The sequence below is a fragment of the Bufo gargarizans genome, chromosome 8 (assembly GCF_014858855.1).
Source record: "Bufo gargarizans isolate SCDJY-AF-19 chromosome 8, ASM1485885v1, whole genome shotgun sequence".
Lineage (NCBI taxonomy): Eukaryota > Metazoa > Chordata > Amphibia > Anura > Bufonidae > Bufo > Bufo gargarizans.
This window is the reverse complement of record NC_058087.1, coordinates 93,863,723-93,885,597: the sequence shown is the minus strand read 5'-3', so window position 1 is coordinate 93,885,597 and position 21,875 is coordinate 93,863,723. Positions and strand designations below refer to the sequence as shown.

At 41.4% G+C, this 21,875-nt stretch overlaps 1 protein-coding gene across 8 annotated transcripts in view; it reads right to left on the bottom strand.

The window, feature by feature from the left end:
- The window catches only part of PIKFYVE (phosphoinositide kinase, FYVE-type zinc finger containing), a 341,373-nt gene that overhangs the window by 44,988 nt on the left and 274,510 nt on the right, over positions 1–21,875 (bottom strand). For all 8 annotated transcript variants that reach the window (XM_044303222.1, XM_044303224.1, XM_044303223.1 and 5 more), the window contains one exon: positions 12,943–13,043. In XM_044303222.1, coding sequence (XP_044159157.1) covers positions 12,943–13,043 — 101 coding nt within the window. The remainder of the gene's footprint in view (positions 1–12,942; positions 13,044–21,875) is intronic.

Here is a 21,875-nt window from a genome sequence, read left to right as displayed (position 1 = left end):
GAGCAGTCTGCGCTGTGCTCTTGCAGTCATCTTTACAGGAGGGCCACTCCTAGGGAGAGTAGCAGTAGTGCTGAACTTTCTCCATTTATAGACAATTTGTCTTACCGTGGACTGATGAACAGCAACAATTCTTAATCGTAGATCTTCTGAGAGCGCATTTGTGCGAGGCATCATTCACATCAGGCAATGCTTCTTGTGAAAAGCAAACCCAGAACTGGTGTGTGTTTTTTATAGGGCAGGGCAGCTGTAACCAACACCTCCAATCTCATCTCATTGATTGGACTCCAGTTGGCTGACACCCCACTCCAATTAGCTCTTGGAGATGTCATTAGTCTAGGGGTTCACATACTTTTTCTACCTGCGCTGTAAATGTGTACATGGTGTGTTCAATAAAAACATGGTAGCATTTAATTCTTTGTGTGTTATTAGTTTAAGCAGACTGTGATTGTTTATTGTTGTGACTTGGATGAAGATCAGATCACATTTTAGAACCAATTTGTGCAGAAAGCCATATCATTCCAAAGGGTTCACATACTTTTTCTTGCAACTGTGTGTGTGTGTGTGTGTGTATATATATATATATATATATATATATATATATATATATATATATATTTGTAGAAGAATAACCCGTTTGAAAAGGAAGAGCCGTCAACCACATGGCCTATGAAGTTATTCTCAGTATTGAAGAATGATTTCCCATGAGGTCATATCAATCAAGAAATAGCACTAGAAGTATAGAATAATGGAAACCTTGCCAACAATAAGCTACAGTACACAAAAGATCCATGAGAGGCCCCTAAAAGAGAGCCTGCTAATGCAGTTCTGTAAAGAGCAGCCTTAATAAAAAAAAAATACTGTAAATTATTTATCACAAATTAAACAGATTTTTGGACATTATAGATGTGAACGTTTAGCACTTTTTAAAGATTTTATTTTCCAGCTCTGAAATGTAATAAGACCTAAATGAGGTCCCACAACAACAGCCTACAGAATCAATTGGCCTGTCATATGTAACTGAAAACGGAATACAATGTATATTTGGATAAATAGGAGTCACAGGAACCGCTTACTAAGTAGAAGGAAGATATGATCCCATGTCTCCAACAAAAATCAGGCTTATACAGTTCTGTCACTCCGTCAGTGGCAAGTACATCTCACACTGCAATACACCTTGTATAATGTATAATCACCACATGTCTTTACCAACTATCCTTGGCGAGAGCACCTTGAGGAGGATTATAGGCCATATACTGTATACTCCTCTGGAATTCAGGGAAGAAAGGGATGCAAATAAGCTCTTTGCAAGCTCTGCCTCTAATGCCACCAGATGTACAGTAGCTATCCTGTAAGTCAATGTTTGACCCTTGCAGTGGGCCTTGAGAAATGACTTGGATAATAAATAAGTCAGCACCACATCTGCTGTTTTGGGGCGATTGTCACTCAAGCATGTATGGCCTATAAGCTTCCTTCCGCCGATTAAAGCATTATTTCGCCAAAGAGAGATAGTACCCCTAAATTCTGACTTGGGCATCTCACCCAGTTAAGCCAATACTCTCTGCTCTGAACTGATGAGGGGCAATCACCCCCGAAATAGCTGTTTGCAGATAAGGTGCTGGTATCCAGCATCTGTATGACTGTAACTATGCCAGAGTGGCAGCCTGTATCCCTGCAAGAAAAAATGTTACCCAGTATTAATGAGACTATGCCACAATCTATACCCTGGATAGTAGATAGATGAAAGAAATTAACCTTTTTGGAAACGGCGCTGCTGCAGAAGACTTATTGTCCTGATGAAGGGGGCAGTTCGCCCCTGAAACGCGTAGACGAAACTATAAATAAAGATCCACTTTTATTTATCCACAGAGTCCTGACTTCTTCTGCAGCAGCGCCGTTTCCAAAAAGGTTAATTTCTTCAATCTATCTACTATCCGCCATATCCCTGAAACCGTATCCCACAGCAACGGGTAAGGACCTTAGCAGCAGAAGACACCCCCGCAAGCTGGACGGGCTTATACAGGCATAAGCGATTCAAAAGGAGTTGTGACTCATTACATCCCAAAACGGTAAGCACAATCAGTGCATAGTTGTTTTTAAACTACCAAACCGTTCTACACACGAGGCGCTGCCTCCTGTCTCTCTTTTTTTTTACCCATGTACAATCTATACCCTGCTACAAAACCAAAAATAAAGGGTGCACCATCTTGTGATGCGCCTGCATTTTCTGCGTAAGTAGAGGACATAGCTCTATAATTTGCTAGGTCTGTGTCAAAAAGGAACTAAGATTTTCTGAATCTTCAGTTTCACCTGACCAGGAACAGACTTTTCTCCAGATCTTCAGATAAATAGTGGATGCAACTTTTTTCGTGCTAAACCTAAGTGTGGATATCACCCTATCTGAGAGACCCTGACATTTCAGAATCTCGATCTCAGGATCCATGCTGGCAGTTTGCAGAACTTTGGATGTGGGTGAAAAATGGGCCCCTGTACTAGAATATCCTTCCTCTTGGGAAGAATCTATGTTTCCTGTAGGAATAATCTTTTCAGCAGGAGAAACCATCATCTCTTTGATCAGAATGGGATGATCAGTATGATCGTCGATTTCTCATGAAGTGCTTTTTGTATTACTTGCATCAATGGAAAAGCTGGAAAGGCATATGCCAGATCCCAATTCCAGGTCTGTGAGAAAGCAGCTATTTTCCCAGGGGGTTGACTTCGGGGACTATAGCGCAAAATCTTTGGACTTTTACATTACTTGTTGATGCAAATACTGTAGATTCACAGACGGAGAACCCCATTTGTATTCTATCATCCTGAAAATCTCTGTATTACGTGACCACTCTCCCTGATCCGACTTTTCTCTGCTGAGAAAGTCCGCCACTTGGTTCTGAGACCCCTTGAGGTGAACCGCTGTTATGGAACTCACTTTTCTTTCCCCCAAGAGAAGATTTTTTCCAATAGGCTTATTAGCTTTTTGACTTTGTCCCTTCTTGGAGTTTGAGCTATGACACTGATGTTATGTTGTCTGACAATATTTTTATATAGTGACCCTCCAGGATTCTTGATGCTGATCTTAGGGTTTACCATATTGCTCGTAGCTCTTGATAGTTTGAGGATTGGCTGGCTATATCTGTAGGCCAGACACTCTGATAGAACTTGTCTCCTATCCTTGCTCGCCAGCTTGTTTTGCTTGCCTCTATTTGGACTTGTATAGTTGGAGATCTCTGCCATACCACTCCTCTGGTGAAATTTGTTGGTTTTCTCCACCAGTGAAGGGATGGTTTAATGTGTTCTGGAATGGTGACCTTTGAATCTAGGGATGTCTGGCATCTGTCCTATTTTCTCAGCAACCAAGATTGAAGGGTCTGAAAATTAGTCTAGCACCAGTTTATTGATGTTTGCTATCCCAGTAAGCCCATGGCTTCTCTGATGGAACACATCCTCATTTTTGGAAATAATCAGATTTTCTGTTGCAGTGAATTTATTTTCTCCTGTGAAAGAAAGGACGTCTGTGTTTTTGAGGCCAGAATTATTCCCAAAAATCTTGTTTGTGTTGTTGGATGGAGACAAGTCTTTTTTAGGTTTACCACCTATCCTAGCTCTGATAAAAGGAACAAAAACCTGTTCAGGTCATGGTCTATCTTGCTAATTGTGTCTGCTACGATTATGAAATAATCTAATTAGGGGATTATTATTAATCCTTCTTTCCTTAGATTTGCCAACATTTCTATGTTAAACACTCTGGGAGCAGATGATATACCAAAAGGGAGAACAACAAATTGGAAATTACTTTTACAGTTGAATTTTTTTTAGTGCAAATCTCAGGCATCTTTGGGACTGCTCTTGGATTGGGACATGATAACATGCAGACTTTAAATCAATCGCACACATTAACCCAATTCTTTTTATCAGCAGAATGGTAGAATTTAGAGTCGTCCTGTAGGTTATATATTTGTTTATATTTGTTCCGATTTCCCTACCATAAAAACACCCTGTTTGGTGTGCACGGGGTTTATTTGTGTGTGCACTTTCCCTTTAAGTGGCTTCACTACCCTGTCTGGTGTTGGAAGGGTTAATTCCCTTTCCAGGGTGTGTCTGTGTGTGGGTGTGGCTACTTGGGCCTATATAGCTTCTGATGAGACCTGAAGCTGAGGGGTACTCCAGCCTTCTTTGTAAGCTGGAGTCATCCTCCTGGTCTCTTATACCATCTGCCAGTGAGGGTCACCCTTGTGGTCAAAGGTTTATGTATGATGATTATGAAGATGTTTCTTTGGTCTTTTTGTTTATTGCAGCTATGGTTCCTGGGTTCCCGTGTGATGTGTGGTGTGGGCTGTGTCCGTTTGTGTTGTTGTGGACAGCAGCACTTGTACATGGGTTCCAGGCTGTGTGTCTGTGGCAGGTAGGTGTGGTACTAGTTTCACTTACCTGCCATTGCCATATGCTGTATACGTTCCCCTTTCCATGCAGCTTGGCCAGTGAGACTCATGTTCGTCCGTTACTAGGAGGAACAGGTCGTCTTACCATGCTCCTAGTCCAGGGTTACCCTGAGGGCTAGTAGGGACCCTAGGTTCCGGAGTATGAGTCCTCCTACCATCAGGGTTGTCTCATACAGCTAGGAGTCAGGGTTAGAATTAGGGATGTGATAGAAGGTGACCTGCTTCCTGTCCTAGCAGCGACCAATATCTTCAGTCATCGCACGGGTGAGGGTTTCCCCCATCCTCAGCCGTGACACCGGTCTTTCGTCTTCCACTAGTAGATCTCTCTTTGTTACCATAGGGACAATAAGGAATTTTTCTTCTAACAGTTTTTTCAGTTTTTTCTCTCCTTCTTGTCAGACGCTTTCTCAAGGATTGTATCTAGCAACTGACGAGAGAGGTCTCCCGATCATGACTTCATCCAAAGCGCTCTTCTGGTGGCATTAGAGTGTGCCGCATCTTTTGCTGAAAACCTGACAGATTCAGCTGAAGCATCTGCAAGAAAAGCTGTTGCTGATCTTAGTAAAGGAAATGATTCAATTATCTCTTCTCTTGGAGTCTTGTTCTTTAGGTGGTTTTCCAGCTCGTTCGGCCAAAGGTACAAAGACCTGGCTTACTGATGTTGCCGCTATATTTGTTTTCAACCCAAACATAGCTCCCTCCCATGATTTGCGTAGAAGACTCTGCTTTTCTTTCCGAGGGGTCTCTCAGCTGAGACGAGTCCTCAAATGGCAGGGAGGTTTTCTTATTTATTTAGCCACTTAAACGTCAATTTTGGGATCTCAAATATTTTTCACTGTATGGGATCAAAAGCTAGGCAGTTCTTGAATTGTCCCGTCTCTTTTCTGGGTCCAACCATTCATCTGATACCATAATTTTAATGTTTTCATAAATGGGGAAAACACTGCAGTGCTTGACTCTCAAACCCCCAAACATCTCCTGTATTGAATCGGGTTTCTGAACCTCCACAATGCCCTTTGTAGCTGTAACAGCTTTTAAAAGGTCATTCCTTTCAACCACTGAAAAATAGAATTTTTTCAATTCCTCAACTATCTCTCCCTTAGATAAAGGATCCTCCTCTTCTCACTGGTTAGAGGAAGAAGCCTCATCTCTTGGACCATCTGAGTCCGAGGAGTACTGAATTGTTATCTTTTGGCGTTTATGAGGTTGTGGACATGGACTTGTATCTCTTATTGAGGCCAGGGAGGACTTAACCTCTTCGTGAACCATGCACCTGAAAACCACCACGATAGATGGTTGCTCCTCTTTACATTGTTTCTTTGCATAATGATCTGATAACCTCTTATAGCAAAATATACACTTCAAACTTTTCCTAGGCTTCATCTGAGCCTCTTTAGAGAGTTAATAGTAAGAGAGCAACCAGGTATCAAACAGGGTCTATATTATATATATACACACATACACAAAAAGCAGCACACTTCTAGAGCAGGTGCAATCAATTCCAAAGACCCAGGTCTACTTGATAAATCCTGAAAAAACAAAGGCAGCACTCCAAATTGTAGTAAGAAAAAGTGAAGGATTTATTTGCCCATGTGGCAGCAACTTTTTAGCTCGTTCACTGGAGTCAAGCTAAAGTGACATGTGCACAGTGTAGTATATTCATACCAATCACAATCAAAATTACATAATTACATAGTTAATTGAATAAATTCAAGAAATTGATTTAAAAAAAAAAACATAATAAAAGTGTTGCATTACATAGTGTCCATCCTGTGGTTTCCTCAGTTTTCTATCGTGATTATCAGTGTGTCCATACCTTGAAGCATATCAATGTAGTCCATAATAAATACATAATTACTAGTGTAAACATGATTATCCTTAGGGGGAATCAGGTGATGTGAAATTAAAATCAAAGCACTTGATTGAACAGTCTCACGTGTTGCCGAGAACATGCAGGATCAAGTCAGCGTCAGGAAGTGCAATCTGTGCATGCGTCCCAAATCCGTCTTCTCGCGCATAGCCTGCATGAATATTATTAGAGACATTCGATTGTTTCTCTATGTTGCCATGGTGTTTACCAGGTATCAGGTGGCTTCTCGTGAGAGAATGGGAATCCGTTCTCACACATCGTGAGAGATTACCAGAGCCAGCACAGGCTCGGTTGAAGATGATAAAGCCACAGCCATCTTTATTGTGGTTGCCTATATCAGTAACGATATTTTCACTACGTGCGAGAAGGCCGATTTGGGACGCATGCACAGATTGCACTTCCTGACACTGACTTGATCATGCATGTTCCCGGCCACACGTGAGATTGTTCAATCATGTACTTTGATTTTAATTTCACTTCACCTGATTCCCCCAAAGGATAATCTACACTAGTAATTATGTATTATGGACTACATTGATATGCTTCAAAGTATGCACACACTGATAATCACAATAGAAAATTGAGGAAACCACAGGAGAGACACTATGAATTGCAACACTTTTATTATGGAATTTTTTTAAATAGATTTTTAATGAATTTCTGGAATTCATTTAATTAACTATGTAATCTCTATTGTGATTGGCAAAAATATACTACACTGTGCACGTCACTTTAGCTTGACAAAGGATCCAGTAAACGAGCTGAAACATTGCTGCCACATGGGCGAAAAAATCCTTCACTTTTTCTTACTACAATTTGGAGTGCTGCCTTTGTTTTTTCAGGAGATATATATATCTGGTGACACACCAATGGACACTACAAATACTACGGAGTAGTAAGAGTCTCACTGAGACTTGGCAACTATTTATCAGACTATATTAGGCGGTCTATAAGAAGAGTGGTGCTTACCTTTGTGTTACAGCTGGATAAGTTTTTGCCACAGTTGTGGCACGTATTCTGTGATATCCTGTACTATTGAACTGTTAATTATGCATATAGCATTATAGCCTGAATAAATAGTCAATTACAGTATTATACAGTATTCTACATTATTTTCCAGAAGGTGGTGTTCCTGCTAATTTCCTTGAGAGATAAATATATATATATATATATATATATATATATATATATATATACATATACATATACATACACACTAATATACACACAGTACAGACCAAAAGTTTGGACACACCTTCTCATTCAAAGAGTTTTCTTTATTTTCATGACTATGTGAAAATTGTAGATTCACACTAAAGGCATCAAAACTATGAATTAACACATGTGGAATTATATACATAACAAAAAAGTGTGAAACAACTGAAAATATGTCATATTCTAGGTTCTTCAAAGTAGCCACCTTTTGCTTTGATTACTGCTTTGCACACTCTTGGCATTCTCTTGATGAGCTTCAAGAGGTAGTCACCTGAAATGATCTTCCAACAGTCTTGAAGGAGTTCCCAGAGATGCTTAGCACTTGTTGGCCGTTTTGCCTTCACTCTGCGGTCCAGCTCACCCCAAACCATCTTGATTGGGTTCAGGGAAGGGTGACTGTGGAGGCCAGGTCATCTGGCGCAGCACCCCATCACTCTCCTTCATGGTCAAATAGCCCCTACACAGCCTGGAGGTGTGTTTGGGGTCATTGTCCTGTTGAAAAATAAATGATGGTCCAACTAAACGCAAACCGGATGGAATAGCATGCCGCTGCAAGATGCTGTGGTAGCCATGCTGGTTCAGTATGCCTTCAATTTTGAATAAATCCCCAACAGTGTCACCAGCAAAGCACCCCCACACCATCACACCTCCTCCTCCATGCTTCATGGTGGGAACCAGGCATGTAGAGTCCATCCGTTCACCTTTTCTACGTCGCACAAAGACACGGTGGTTGGAACCAAAGATCTCAAATTTGGACTCAACAGACCAAAGCACAGATATCCGCTGATCTAATGTCCATTCCTTGTGTTCTTTAGCCCAAACAAGTCTCTTCTGCTTGTTGCCTGTCCTTAGCAGTGGTTTCCTAGCAGATATTCTACCATGAAGGCTTGATTCACAGTCTCCTCTTAACAGTTGTTCTAGAGATGTGTCTGCTGCTAGAACTCTGTGTGGCATTGCCCTGGTCTCTAATCTGAGCTGCTGTTAACCTGCGATTTCTGAGGCTGGTGACTCGGATGAACTTATCCTCCGCAGGAGAGGTGACGCAGAGGTGACTCTTGGTCTTCCTTTCCTGGGGCGGTCCGCATGTGAGCCAGTTTCTTTGTAGCGCTTGATGGTTTTTGTGACTGCACTTGGGGACACTTTCAAAGTTTTCCCAATTTTTCGGACTGCCTGACCTTCATTTCTTAAAGTAATGATGGCCACTCGTTTTTCTTTACTTAGCTGCTTTTTTCTTGCCATAATACAAATTCTAACAGTCTATTCAGTAGGACTATCAGCTGTGTATCCACCTGACTTCTCCACAACACAACTGATGGTCCCAACCCTATTTATAAGACAAGAAATCCCACTTATTAAACCTGACAGGGCACACCTGTGAAGTGAAAACCATTTCAGGTGACTACCTCTTGAAGCTCATCAAGAGAATGCCAAGAGTGTGCAAAGCAGTAATCAAAGCAAAAGGTGACTACTTTGAAGAACCTAGAATATGACATATTTTTAGTTGTTTCACACTTTTTTGTTATGTATATAATTCCACATGTGTTAATTCATAGTTTTGATGCCTTCAGTGTGAATCTATAATTTTCGTAGTCATGAAAATAAAGAAAACTCTTTGAATGAGAAGGCGTGTCCAAACTTTTGGTCTGTACTGTGTGTGTATATGTATATATATATATATATATATATATATATATATATATATATGTATATATATATATATATATATATATATATATATATATATATATACACACACACACAGTCAGGTCCATAAATATTGGGACATCAACACAATTCTAACAGTTTTGGCTCTATACACCACCACAATGGATTTTAAATGAAACGAACAAGATGTGCTTCAACTGCAGACTTTCAGCTTTAATTTGGGGGTATTTACATCCAAGGATAAAAGAGAAAAACGATCCAGCACTCCTGCAATCTATGAGCCTTCGTTTTTTATATTACGGTGATAAAAATTTGTACAGTGGTACAACCTACATTAGTGTCATTCGCAGTTACATCATGGTTTCCTGTGCACCAAAGGACTGCAACACATGTGGCAGGTGAGCTGGTTTACCTTACAAGTCTATTTACATCCAAATCAGGTGAACGGTGTAGGAATTACAACAGTTTGCATATGTGCCTCCCACTTGTTAAGGGACCAAAAGCAATGGGACAATTGGCTTCTCAGCTGTTCCATGGCCAGGTGTGTGTTATTCCCTCATTATCCTAATTACAATGAGCAGATAAAAGGTCCAAAGTTCATTTCAAGTGTGCCATTTACATTTGGAATCTGTTGCTGTCAATTCTCAAGATGAGAACTAAAGAGCTGTCACCATCAGTGAAGCAAGCCATCATTAGGTTGAAAAAACAAAGCAAACCCATCAGAGAGATAGCAAAAACATTAGGCATGGCCAAAACAACCGTTTGGAACATTCTTAAAAAGAAGGAACCCATCGGTGAGCTCAGCAACACCAAAAGACCCGGAAGACCACGGAAAACAAATGTGGTGGATGACCGAAGAATTCTTTCCCTGGTGAAGAAAACACCCTTCACAACAGTTGGCCAGATCAAGAGCACTCTCCAGGAAGTAGGTGTATGTGTGTCAAAGTCAACAATCAAGAGAAGACTTCACTAGAGTGAATACAGAGGGTTCACCACAAGATGTAAACCATTGGTAAGCCTCAAAAACAGGAAGGCCAGATTAGAGTTTGCCAAACGACATCTAAAAAAGCCTTCACAAAAGCAGCAGAATGAATTCTGAAGTGTTTCGGGCAATATTATCGGCTCATATTCAGCCAAATAGTTCAGAACTCATTGGACGGCGCTTCACACTGCAGATGGACAATGACCCAAAGCATACTGCAAAAGCAACCAAAGATTCCAATCTCATCTCATTGATTGGACTCCAGTTGGCTGACACCTCATTCCAATTAGCTCTTGGAGATGTCATTAGTCTAGGGGTTCACATACTTTTTCCACCTGCACTGTGAATGTTTACATGGTGTGTTCAATAAAAACCTGGTACCATTTAATTATTTGTGTGTTATTAGTTTAAGCAGACTGTGATTGTCTATTGTTGTGACTTAGATGAAGATCAGATCACATTTTATGACCAATTTGTGCAGAAATCCATATCATTCCAAAGGGTTCACATACTTTTTCTTGCAACTGTACATATGCTGCTGTAATGCTACAGTAGTTGGCACTGGAGCATCAAGCTCTCTGGGTGCCTGCAGTTTGTGGCTCAACATGATCTACACCAGACCTCAGATCAGAAGCTCCGTTCCCGCTGGCCGTTTTTAAAGGTGGATGCCGGATACCTCTTCCTTTAAGTTAACGTCCATATACGTGAGTGCGCCACTCCGAACCCGGATGTGACATCAGACGCTGGCAATCTCCGTGCAGTGCCTGCGTACCCACACCAGCTTATCTAACCATGGAAAAGAAGGTTGCAGCAGCCTGTAGACAGGTATCCAATGAACAGAATAAGAGGTCATCTTGTTCCCCAGCTGAGCACTGGTAAAAAACTGCCGGCGAGCAGGGGAACCCCATGGTAGCCTAAAATATATTTGTAAAAATGCAAGGAAAGTCCGGAAACCCAAATGCTTTTTCGTGACATTTTGTAAGTAACATAATTGGAAACATAAACCAGGCTTTGTCTCCCCGACAAGCAGAGAGGTCTTTCTCTGCACTGGCCACTGTAGGGGCAGGAATTCTGAGGAATGGTGGAGGGAGGGGGCAATTTAACCTTTCTCTGTCCATACAGAGGTTCGGGGTCAACCTCCATATGTATGTATGCCATCATGGTGGTGAAATGGAAAAGGCAGATGCCTGTATCTGTCTGTAGCCACTGCTTCACAGACTCCGCTACAGTGTTTTGGAATGGACAGTGTCAGAACTCTGGTTTATTCAATATTAAGAATCACAGTAAGTAATACTCCCATGACAGCGCTGAAGGATGGTTGGTTTGGATGTGCCTTGATAAAAATGGCAATTGTGGTGGTGGTGGTGGGAGGCGGGGCGGCAAACATTTTTTTAAGAAATATAGCTGGTAGTGCAATTTTTTTCAACTTTGTGGCTTACTGTGCATCCATAAACAAAGATAGTAAGAGTAAAGCTTAAACAGGTATTCCCACCACGGCAATTGCCTTTCAATTTGTGCATCTCTGCAAAATAAAACTTCCCAAAATGCTTGTTATTTCTGAAAATGGCCTTGCTATTGAAGGCTAGAAGTCAAGCAAATAACTGGAGATTCACGCCAGGTCTTGTTTTTATAGTGGACAGTCTCAAAATCTGAGGCTCTAGATGCCATATATCACAAGTGACCAGATTTTTAAGTGCACTCACTCGCTGTATATCGTAACTGAAGCCTATCAGCTTCAAAACTAGACCAGGCATGAATTTCTAGCTGTCACATAAGGGGGTCTTTTTTTTTCTAATCCCCCCTCTGCGCCTTATTAGGTGGTCTATGGATGTCATGACCCAGACATTTACCATCATCCAGATCACAGCGCCAATTAATTTGCACCAAACATGCGAAAAAACATTTTCCACTCTTCCTATCCTGTCCATACCCAATCTATAGAGTAAAATATACAGACAGTTTCTCTAGCGATACCTGTTACATACTGCAGTAACACCAATTACAGTAATCATAAGAGAAGAATGCCGATTTCCCCCCCCCCCCCCATCTGTCAGAAATATGTTAGTCAGAAAAGACATTTTCGCTCCCTGACTGTTGCCATAATCATTTTCAATTACAGCTCTTATTTTAAACAACAGTATGTAACAGTTTTTCAGACAGATGTTAATGCAGGGTCTTTTTTGTGCTCATATTATTGATGCAACACCGGGAACTCCCAGGGTTCATCAGAACCAGTGATATGCTGCTCTAATTCATTTTCTGATGAACTGCAGGAGGTTCAAGTATTGTGTGCGTAATACGGGAGTAATAAAGCACCCATATAATACCTGAAAGCAGCGTTCGTCAAAGCTGCCCGTACATAGATTTCTTAAAGCAGTACATGTAAAGGCTTCTATGTATCCATTATCCACACCCAAACCTTTACATTAGAGTAACTGTGCATCTATTATTACAAACGTTTACACTGGATAGGTTTATCTTTGTTGAAATTATTGTTTTTCTGTACCTGGTATTTGAATACCATATAGTCAGTAACTAATATGAAGCCATGTGTTCATATATTTGGGAAAAAGGGTTTTATACAATTGAACAAGAAAAAAACTGAAAAACCAGTAAGGATTGTTATTTTCTTTTAAACCAAACTGGGGAGTTGGGTCATATTTGTATTTTTATGTTTTAAATCTTCATAAATATTGTCTGATTAAAAGATTTAAAAAAAAAGCCTTCTCATTCAATAAGAAAACATACAGTATATAATCATTATGGAAACATACCAGGATTCTGAGGTTCTGCTTCTGCTGCGCGGTTAGATTGAGACAGGCTATTTTCTTGCATTCTAGACGGACTGCTTGTTTTTGGCCTGTTGTCCATCATGCTACAAGGGAAAAACCACAGCTAAAGTAAACCTTATATGTACATTTCTATGCTGGATGGGTATTGCACATACAGCCAGGTCCATAAATATTGGGAGATCGACACAATGGTGTAGGAATTACAACAGTTTGCATATGTGCCTCCTACTTGTTAAGGAACCAAAAGTAATGGGACAATTGGCTTCTCAGCTGTACCATGGCCAGGTGTGTGTTATTCCCTCATTATCCCTATTACAATGAGCAGATAAAAGGTCCAGAGTTCATTTCAAGTGTGCTATTTGCATTTAGAATCTGTTGCTGTCAACTCTCAAGATGAGATCCAAAAAGCTGTCACTATCAGTGAAGCAAGCCATCATTAGGCTGAAAAAACAAAACCAACCCATCAGAGAGATAGCAAAAACATTAGGCGTGGCCAAAACAACTGTTTGGAACATTCTTAAAAAGAAGGAACCCATCAGTGAGCTCAGCAACACCAAAAGACCCGGAAGACCACAGAAAACAACTGTGGTGGATGACTGAATAATTATTTCCCTGGTGAAGAAAACACCCTTCACAACAGTTGGCCAATCAAGAACACTCTCCAGGAGGTAGGTGTATGTGTGTCAAAGTCAACAATCAAGAGAAGACTTCACCAGAGAGAATACAGATGGTTCACCACAAGATGTAAACCATTGGAGAGCCTCAAAAACAGGAAGGCCAGATTAGAGTTTGCCAAATGACATCTAAAAAAGCCTTCACAGTTCTGGAACAACATCCTATGGACAGATGAGACCAAGATTAACTTGTACCAGAGTGATGGGAAGAGAAGAATATGGAGAAGGAAAGGAACTGCTCATGATCCTAAGCATACCACCTCATCAGTGTAGCATGGTGGTGGTAGTGTCATGGCGTGGGCATGTATGGCTGCCAATGGAACTGGTTCTCTTGTATTTATTTATGATGTGACTGCTGACAAAAGCAGCAGGATGAATTCTGAAGTGTTTTGGGCAAAATTATCGGCTCATATTCAGCCAAATGGTTCAGAACTCATTAGAGGGCGCTTCACAGTGCAGATGGACAATGACCCAAAGCATACTACAAAAGCAACCAAAGAGTTTTTTAAGGGAAAGAAGTGGAATGTTATGCAATGGCAAAGTCAATCACCTGACCTGAATCCGATTGGGCATGCAAAACTAAAGGGAAAATGCCCCAAGAAAAAGCAGTAACTGAAGACAGTTGCAGTAGAGGCCTGGCAAAGCATCACCAGGGATGAAACCCAGCGTCTGGTGATGTCTATGAATTTGCAACCAAGTATTAAAAAGTGAAAGTTTGATTTCTGATTATTATTCTGTCCCATTACAAGAGGGAAGCACATATGCAAACTGTTGTAATTCCTACACCGTTCACCTGATTTGGATGTAAATGCCCTCAAATTAAAGTGGACGGTCTGCAGTTAAAGCACATCTTGTCCGTTTCATTTCAAATCCATTGTGATGGTGTATAGACCCAAAAATGTTAGACTTGTGTCGATGTCCCAATATTTATGGACCTGACTGTATGTATAAATTGAATCATCATGTTTCTGTTTAAGATCAAGGGTGAGCAACCTTAAACTCCAGCTGTTGTGAAACTACAACACCCAGCATGCACACTTGCTTGACAGTTCTCGGATATTCCATAGATCTGAGTAGAATATGGTAGGCGTTCCCAGCAGCTGGAGGTTGTAGACCCCCATTCTAGATAAATGGTTTTCAATCTATGGTTCTCCAAATGTTACCAAACAACAATTTGCAATTAACAGAAGGTGGAGAACCACACAGGTCATTCATTTATGTAGATCAGACAAGTTGAACATCAGTTCTTTGCTTTATGCATTATTTATATACAGCACACTGGGGAAGATTTACTAACATTAGTGTAAATCCAAAAGAAACCTTGCGATAAGCAAAGGGTAAATGCAGCTCACCGGCTCCCGCTCACTTTCCAAGCGGTGCTCTGAAATGAAGTAAGACAAGCCGTGTCGGCTACCCTAATAAGTATTCAATGAAGTGAACCTTGGGTACTTGCCGATAAAACGTAATTCTTTATTACAACTTCTTAAAACAATATGTACATGGTAGCAAAAAGCCTATGCATCTGAAACGTGTAGGATTTTCTGCTACCGTGTACATGCTTGTTTAAGAAGTTGGAATAAAGAATTATGTTCTATCTGCCAGTGCCGAAGGTTCAAGGAATGGGTCTTCAGACAATTACCTATGTTTTTTTTAAATCCATGCCTATCTATATTTACATGTACAGGAGCTGACCTCACTGACTTCTGTGAGTTTTCTAGGCATGCTCTGTGACTTGTGAAAAGGTCAGAAGATCTAGTGGCCAATGTGAAAATGGAGGATTATATATATATATATATATATATATATATATATATATATTATTTTTTTTCTTAATAGACAGCGACATGGAAAAAAATAAAAATAAATGTGATTTAAACAATAGGTCATTTTCAGATAATTTTTATTCACTTTCAATTTCCTGAAATACTAACATTAAAGGGGTTATCCAACTTATCACTTCTGATGCCCGCATAGCTGCATCGCCCCGTCGTGTGGGCAGCCAATAGCAGGCCGTGATGGGAAGGAGCCTCCCTTGGGTTACCCACGATGCTAGGGAGTCTCGTTCCTGTCACAGCATGCCATTGGCTATTGTTTTCTATAGTGGTCCAGCCATCTTTGTACTAAATAGAGTAGTGCAGATAAAGTTTCATGAGACAATGCATTGAACGTCTCTTGCAATAGTAAGACAGAGGTCTCGGGACTCGCCACCACCACCTCAGAAGAGGTCGAGGGTAAGAAGGTCTCCTCTTCAGCCCTGCATCTCCTTCCACAGACTCTACATACACACTCAGCACAGATGTCTCGCTTGCCACACCAGCTGTAGGAAGTTACTCCCCACTGAGCTCAGAATAGAGGTTCACTTGCTCCAAGGTATCCACACCATTCGGTGTCCCAGAAGAAGCCAATGGGGAGCAAAACCCTGGGTTGGGCATTTTAGCAGCGTTTGTCACATGCCTTTATACTTTGGACTTTTGCGAGTATGGATTACACCTGTGATTTTAACTGCGCCTGTCAGATGTAAGCATCCCCTTGCTTTTTCCTGCTAATGACTCCCTGCTGGATAAGCGCTAACACCGCATGGTATGAATATCTATGAGAAATTTAACATCTATTCAGAGCTCAGCTGGGAGTAACTTCCTACCACTGGTGTGGTAAGCAGTGATTGTGAGACATCTGTACAGAGTGTGTTATGTTTGTGTATGTTAAGTTGGTGGAAGGCGATACCGGACTGAATAGGAGGCCTTCTTACCCTCGATCTCTTCTAAAGTGGTGGTGGTAAGTCCCCATGACCTATGTGTTACTATTTGAAGATATTTAGAGCCAGAGATGCTTTAGCTTTTATTGACACAGTGTGAACAGGAGCATTGGACCTGCTTCTAATCTCTTAGTTCTCAGTTTCTTCCATAGCAGATCGCTGTCCAACTAATTATATAAATTTATTAGACAATGCATTAAGTGTGGGAATTACTGTTGGATGAGGGTATCTGATTCTGAAGACTATGCGTTGGGAATGTGAGTTTAGGGAATATGATAAGCCTGTCTGAAAAGATGTGTTTTTAAGACACAATTAAAACTAAGGAAGTTGGAAATTTACCCCATTGTCAAGAGTAGCACATTCCAGAGAGCTGGTGCAGCTCAATTAATAAACGGGTATTCCGGTTACATTAAGTTATCCCTTATCCACGATCACAAGAATGGGGGCCTGGTTCCCCCTGAAATGAATGGAGCTGCCGGTTGGGCATGAGTGTCGTCGCTCCATTCATATCTATGATAATTCCAGAAATAACCGAGAGCAGTACGCGGCTATCTCCAGAACTGCCAAAGAAATGAATGGAGTGGCCACAAGCATGTGCGACTGGCCCCTCCATTCATATCAGGGGGCCGCAGGGGGTACAAGAGTCCCATTCTTGTGAATAGTTCTGGTCTAATAGTTATCCCCTATACTGTGTATAGGGAATAACTTAATGTAACCAGAATACCCCTTTATAGGCAGGAGTGAGAAGGTCAAATTAATGGAGGATGCTAATCATAGATAATTGGCAGAACACAGAGTGTGGGTAGGGTGGTAGACAAACGAAGGAGGTGAAGCACTATGGAGAGCTCTGTGGGTGAGATGCTTGGCTTGTATTCTGTAGTGGATAGGAAACCAGTAAAGTGACATCAATGTAATGGTTAGACAGAAAGATGAGCATGGCTACTGCATTTAGGATAGACTGAAGTGGTAAGAGTTTAGTGAAGGGAAGAAAACCAATTAGTAATGAGTTACAGTAGTCAAGACTAGAATGAATTAGAGCAACAATAAGAGTTTTGGCTGTTTACACTGTGAAAAAGGGCAGATTCTAGAGATATTCTTGAGATGCAGGTGACTTGAGTGTGCCATTGATTGAATACAGAGAGCAAAGGAAAGATCTGAATAAACATAACCCAAAAACGGCAGGCATGTTGTACGGGAGTTATTATAGTACGACAGATGGAAGTATCAGGTTTAGGTAGGGTACAAAACGGGGGAAAAACAACTAATTCAGTTTTTGAGAGATGTAGTTTCCGATACAGAGAGGGCATGACAGTGGACAGAGAATTACTGGTGTTTTGTAGTATTGTTGGGGGGAGGTCACTTGAAGTATACAGTTGAAGGTCATCAGCATATAGATACTACTGAAAACAAAACCTACTGATTTTGAGAGTACCAACGACGGAACCCTATGGAAACCCAACAGCAAGATGAGAAGTTTGAGCCAGCAAGACATACATTAAAAGATCGGCCTGACAAAGTAAAAAGAAAACAAGAGAGCAGTATTTGTTAGGGCAAAAGAGTGGCACATACTGAGAAGGTGGTGAGCCCTAACGTTTAGTCTCATAGGCTGAAGGCTGCCATGCCTGAGGCCTATGAGGCAGTGCTAAGGTGCAGGATGGTCAAGATGACCATCGGTCACAGGTGGCTTGACAACATCATGATACCACCAGAGACCTGGTGCAGGAGATCCCCAACCACCGGGCCATGCCGTTATGCATTTATGTTCAGGAGCGCAGACCCCGCACATATAGTGTGTTGCTCCTAGTTACCTCCATGTGCAATAGCAACCGGTGGGAGGAAGAGCACACACACCTATATGTTCCACCTTCATCAGGGTCACCTATTAGATAGGTGGGGCAAAAGTGCACATGAATACTACTCCCAAAATAGGAGCGTATTCACAAATGAAGGTGCCATTTTTTTTCTGTGATTTGTTTAACTTGTTTTGAAGGAGTGGCACCTTAATTTGTGAATACGCTCCTATTTTGGGAGTAGTATTCATGTGCACTTTTGCCCCACCGATCTAATAAGCGACCCTGATGAAGATGGTACATATAGGTGTGTGTGTGCTCTTCCTCCCACCGGTTGCTGCTGCACATGGAGGTAACTAGGAGCAACACACTATATGTGCGGGGTCTGCGCTCCTGAACATAAATGCATAACGGCATAGGCAGGCTTAGTGTAGGACCCGCCTGAACTGAGACCACCTTGTTGCTTGGTAGGTGGGCCTAACTGTGTTTTGATCAAAACGTACTGACCAAGTGTCTCAGATTTTATCAAAAGAGTGAGGGCTTAGTTCATATGTTATGCTTGCATCTATTATTATAGTGCATTATTTTCTGTGACTGTATAAAGGGTTGCATGAATACTAAATAGGTGTCTTCAGTTATGCAGAAACAAGTTGTGGTCAGGAGAAGTCATCAGAGTGATCTATGCAGGACTAAAGAAAAAAAAAAGAAAGTACGACTCCAGTCAGAGGAGTGGGGGCCTAACTGGGATTATTAATTATTGAGTTTTGTTATGTGTGTGATTTACCCCCACAAACCCACCCCCACCAGTCTGTGGCAAAAGTTCCAGAGAACCAAAAGAATGAGTCAAGTGTAGCTGACAGTACTTTCAGCTGAAATTAGAAAAGAAATGTATACCCGTCGCCACAGAGCGCATAAACCGTTAGTGTAGAGAACGGTGGGGAAGCTAAGGACATGCTCACTGTTACATTGTGCAACTCAAGCACAGCTTTGAACAAACATAGTGAATATGGAAATTTTCAGCTGCAGACCGGTACAGAGCGGGACATCAGTGATGAGGACCGTCTCTAGTCTACCCTTTATCTCTAAACTCCTGGAATGCTTGGTCTGCTCTCATCTAATAGGTTATTTCTCTGCTAGTCTTATTGACCCTTTACAGTCTGGTTTCCGCACACATAGAAACTGCCTTTACTAAAGTGTCTAATGATCTCCTGGCAGCTGAAAGTAATACATCAATTTGTGCAGAAAAAAAAACTGCGCTGCTAACATTCCAGAGTTTCCAGTTTTATTGAAGGACACACGGCAATGCTTATCGGTGAGGACATCATATCTTCCTTCCCGCTTATGGCCTAAGGAAGATATGAAGTCCACATCGAAACAGGAGATCATTAGACACCTTAGTAAGGGCAGTTTCCGGGTGTGCAGAAACCAGACTGCAAAGGGTCAATAAGGCTAGCAGAGAAATAACCTATTAGATGAGAGCAGACCAAGCATTCCAGGAGTTAAGAGATAAAGGGTAGATTTAGAGTTAGTTAGAAGCCCAAGGTGGTTATGGAGTTTTTTTTTTTTTTTTACTAGTGGACTTAACAGTGTATTTGAAAGAGAAGGGAAATGCCAGAAGACAGAGGGGTTTCATATTGTAGTTAAGTGACTAATGACATCTGGGGAGAGGGACCAGGGTAGGTGTGTGGGAATAGGATCATTACTGCAGGTAGCTGGGCAAGAAGAGAGAATACTTAAGACTTCTTCTGTTATAGGGTTGAATGAGGAGACAGAACAAGGGGAAGTGTGTGAGTTAGGAGAATTGATGCTGGTTGGGAACCTGGAGATTAATTTCTTGCTGGATGTTATCAATTTTATCTTTGAGATAAGTAACAGGTCTTCAGCAAAGGGGTCAGTGATTGGTGAGTGCATATTAGGCTACTTTCACACTGCTGTTTTGGCTTTCCGTTTGTGAGAGCCGTCATGGGCTCTCACAAGCAGTCCAAAACTTATCAGTTTTGCACTAATGCATTCTGAATGAAAAAGGATCCACTCAGAATGCATCAGTTTGCCTCCGTTCCGTCTCCATTCCACTTGCAGCGTTTTGGTGTCTGTCAGACGAAACTGAGCCAAACGGATCCGTTCTGACACACAATGTAAGTCAATGGGGACAGATCAGTTTTCTATGACACAAAAGAAAACTGATCTGTCCTCCATTGAATTTCAATGGTGTTCAAGATGGATCCATCTTGGCTATGTTAAAGATAATACAAACAGATCCGTTCTGAACGGATGCATGTGGTTGTATTATCTGAAGGATCAGTATGTGCAGATCTATGACGGATCCGCACCAAACGCGAGTGTGAAAGTAGCCTTAGAACTAAGGAGGGAGTGAAAAGAAGCAAACAGTCGTTTTGGGTTACTGGATAGTGCCACGGTTATTGGCAGGGTGAAGGAAAGAGTTAAAGGTTTTAAACAGAAACTTATAATTAAGAAAATCTGTTGACATACATGATTTTCTCCATAAACACTTGGCATACTTAGATAGCTTTTGAAGATAACGCATTTCAGGTGTGTGCCAAAATCGCAGCAGTCTGTGTCGGGAAGGTCAGAGTGTATGTAATAGGAGCTGCTTCATCCAGGATGGTTGTAATTATTGGCAGCCCGATCAGGACAAGAGAGGGAAGAGATTGGAGCCTGTGATGACTATAGTATTTTGATAAGTTGCTGTGAGTCAAAAACACGTAGGTTTCTGTATGTGTGAGCGGTAGGAATTTTATGAGAAGAATGAGAGATCTTTATAGTAAGGGAAAGAATACTGCAGTCAGAAAGCAAGAAGGCCTAACTGATAAAGTCACAAACTGAGCAGAGGCAGAAGACGACAAGATCAAGGGTCTTTGTGTGTAGTAGAAGTAAGCTGTGAGAGGCCAAGAGAGGAGCTGTTATAGATAGACGTTGAGAGGCAGATGAGGAGATTGGATTGTCAGTGGGGATGTTTAAATTACCCAGACAATAGCGACTTGCAGGAAGAATGGGTGGAAGAGTCTAATGGTGTGGAGCTCAAAAGAGGGAAACTTAAGTCAGGGAACAGGAGTAATGACCTGAAATGTGCATTGAGGAGAATGATGTATGCCTATTTCTCCATCATGCCTGTTGTCAGTTCTGGGGGTATGGCAAAAGTGTAGCCTACAATAAGACAGAGCAGCAGAGGAAACTGTCAGATTGTTGAAGCCACGTTTTTGTGAGCGGCAGCAAGTTGAGAGATTCTGAAAGGAAGAAGCCGTGGATATTGGGGAGTTTGTGGCACACTGACCAAATAAAAGAGACAGGAGAAGACATACATCAAAAGTTAGATTCTCAGGGTTTCTTTGCATGGTAAGCGAGAAGCTGCAAGAAAAGGCAATCCAGCACTCTAGCGTCTTGATAAAACCCACAGGCTTTATTGAACAAATTAAATGAAACCATGTAGCACAACTCAGAATGCCTGGCCTATGGGTTTCAAACCCTGTGGTTTTTAATCATGGCCATTGCAGGGTTCAAAACACATAAGCCGGGCATGTGGTGTTGAGCTAGCAGTCTGGGTAAAGCAACATAGGTAAGTTAAACTTTTCTTTGAAGTGAGAAGCTGAAATTAGTGAAAGAATAAGGTGGACAAAAGGTTTGGTGAGATGTTGCTTGTAGGTTGTAGCAGGAAACTAGAAAGACAACAGATGGTTG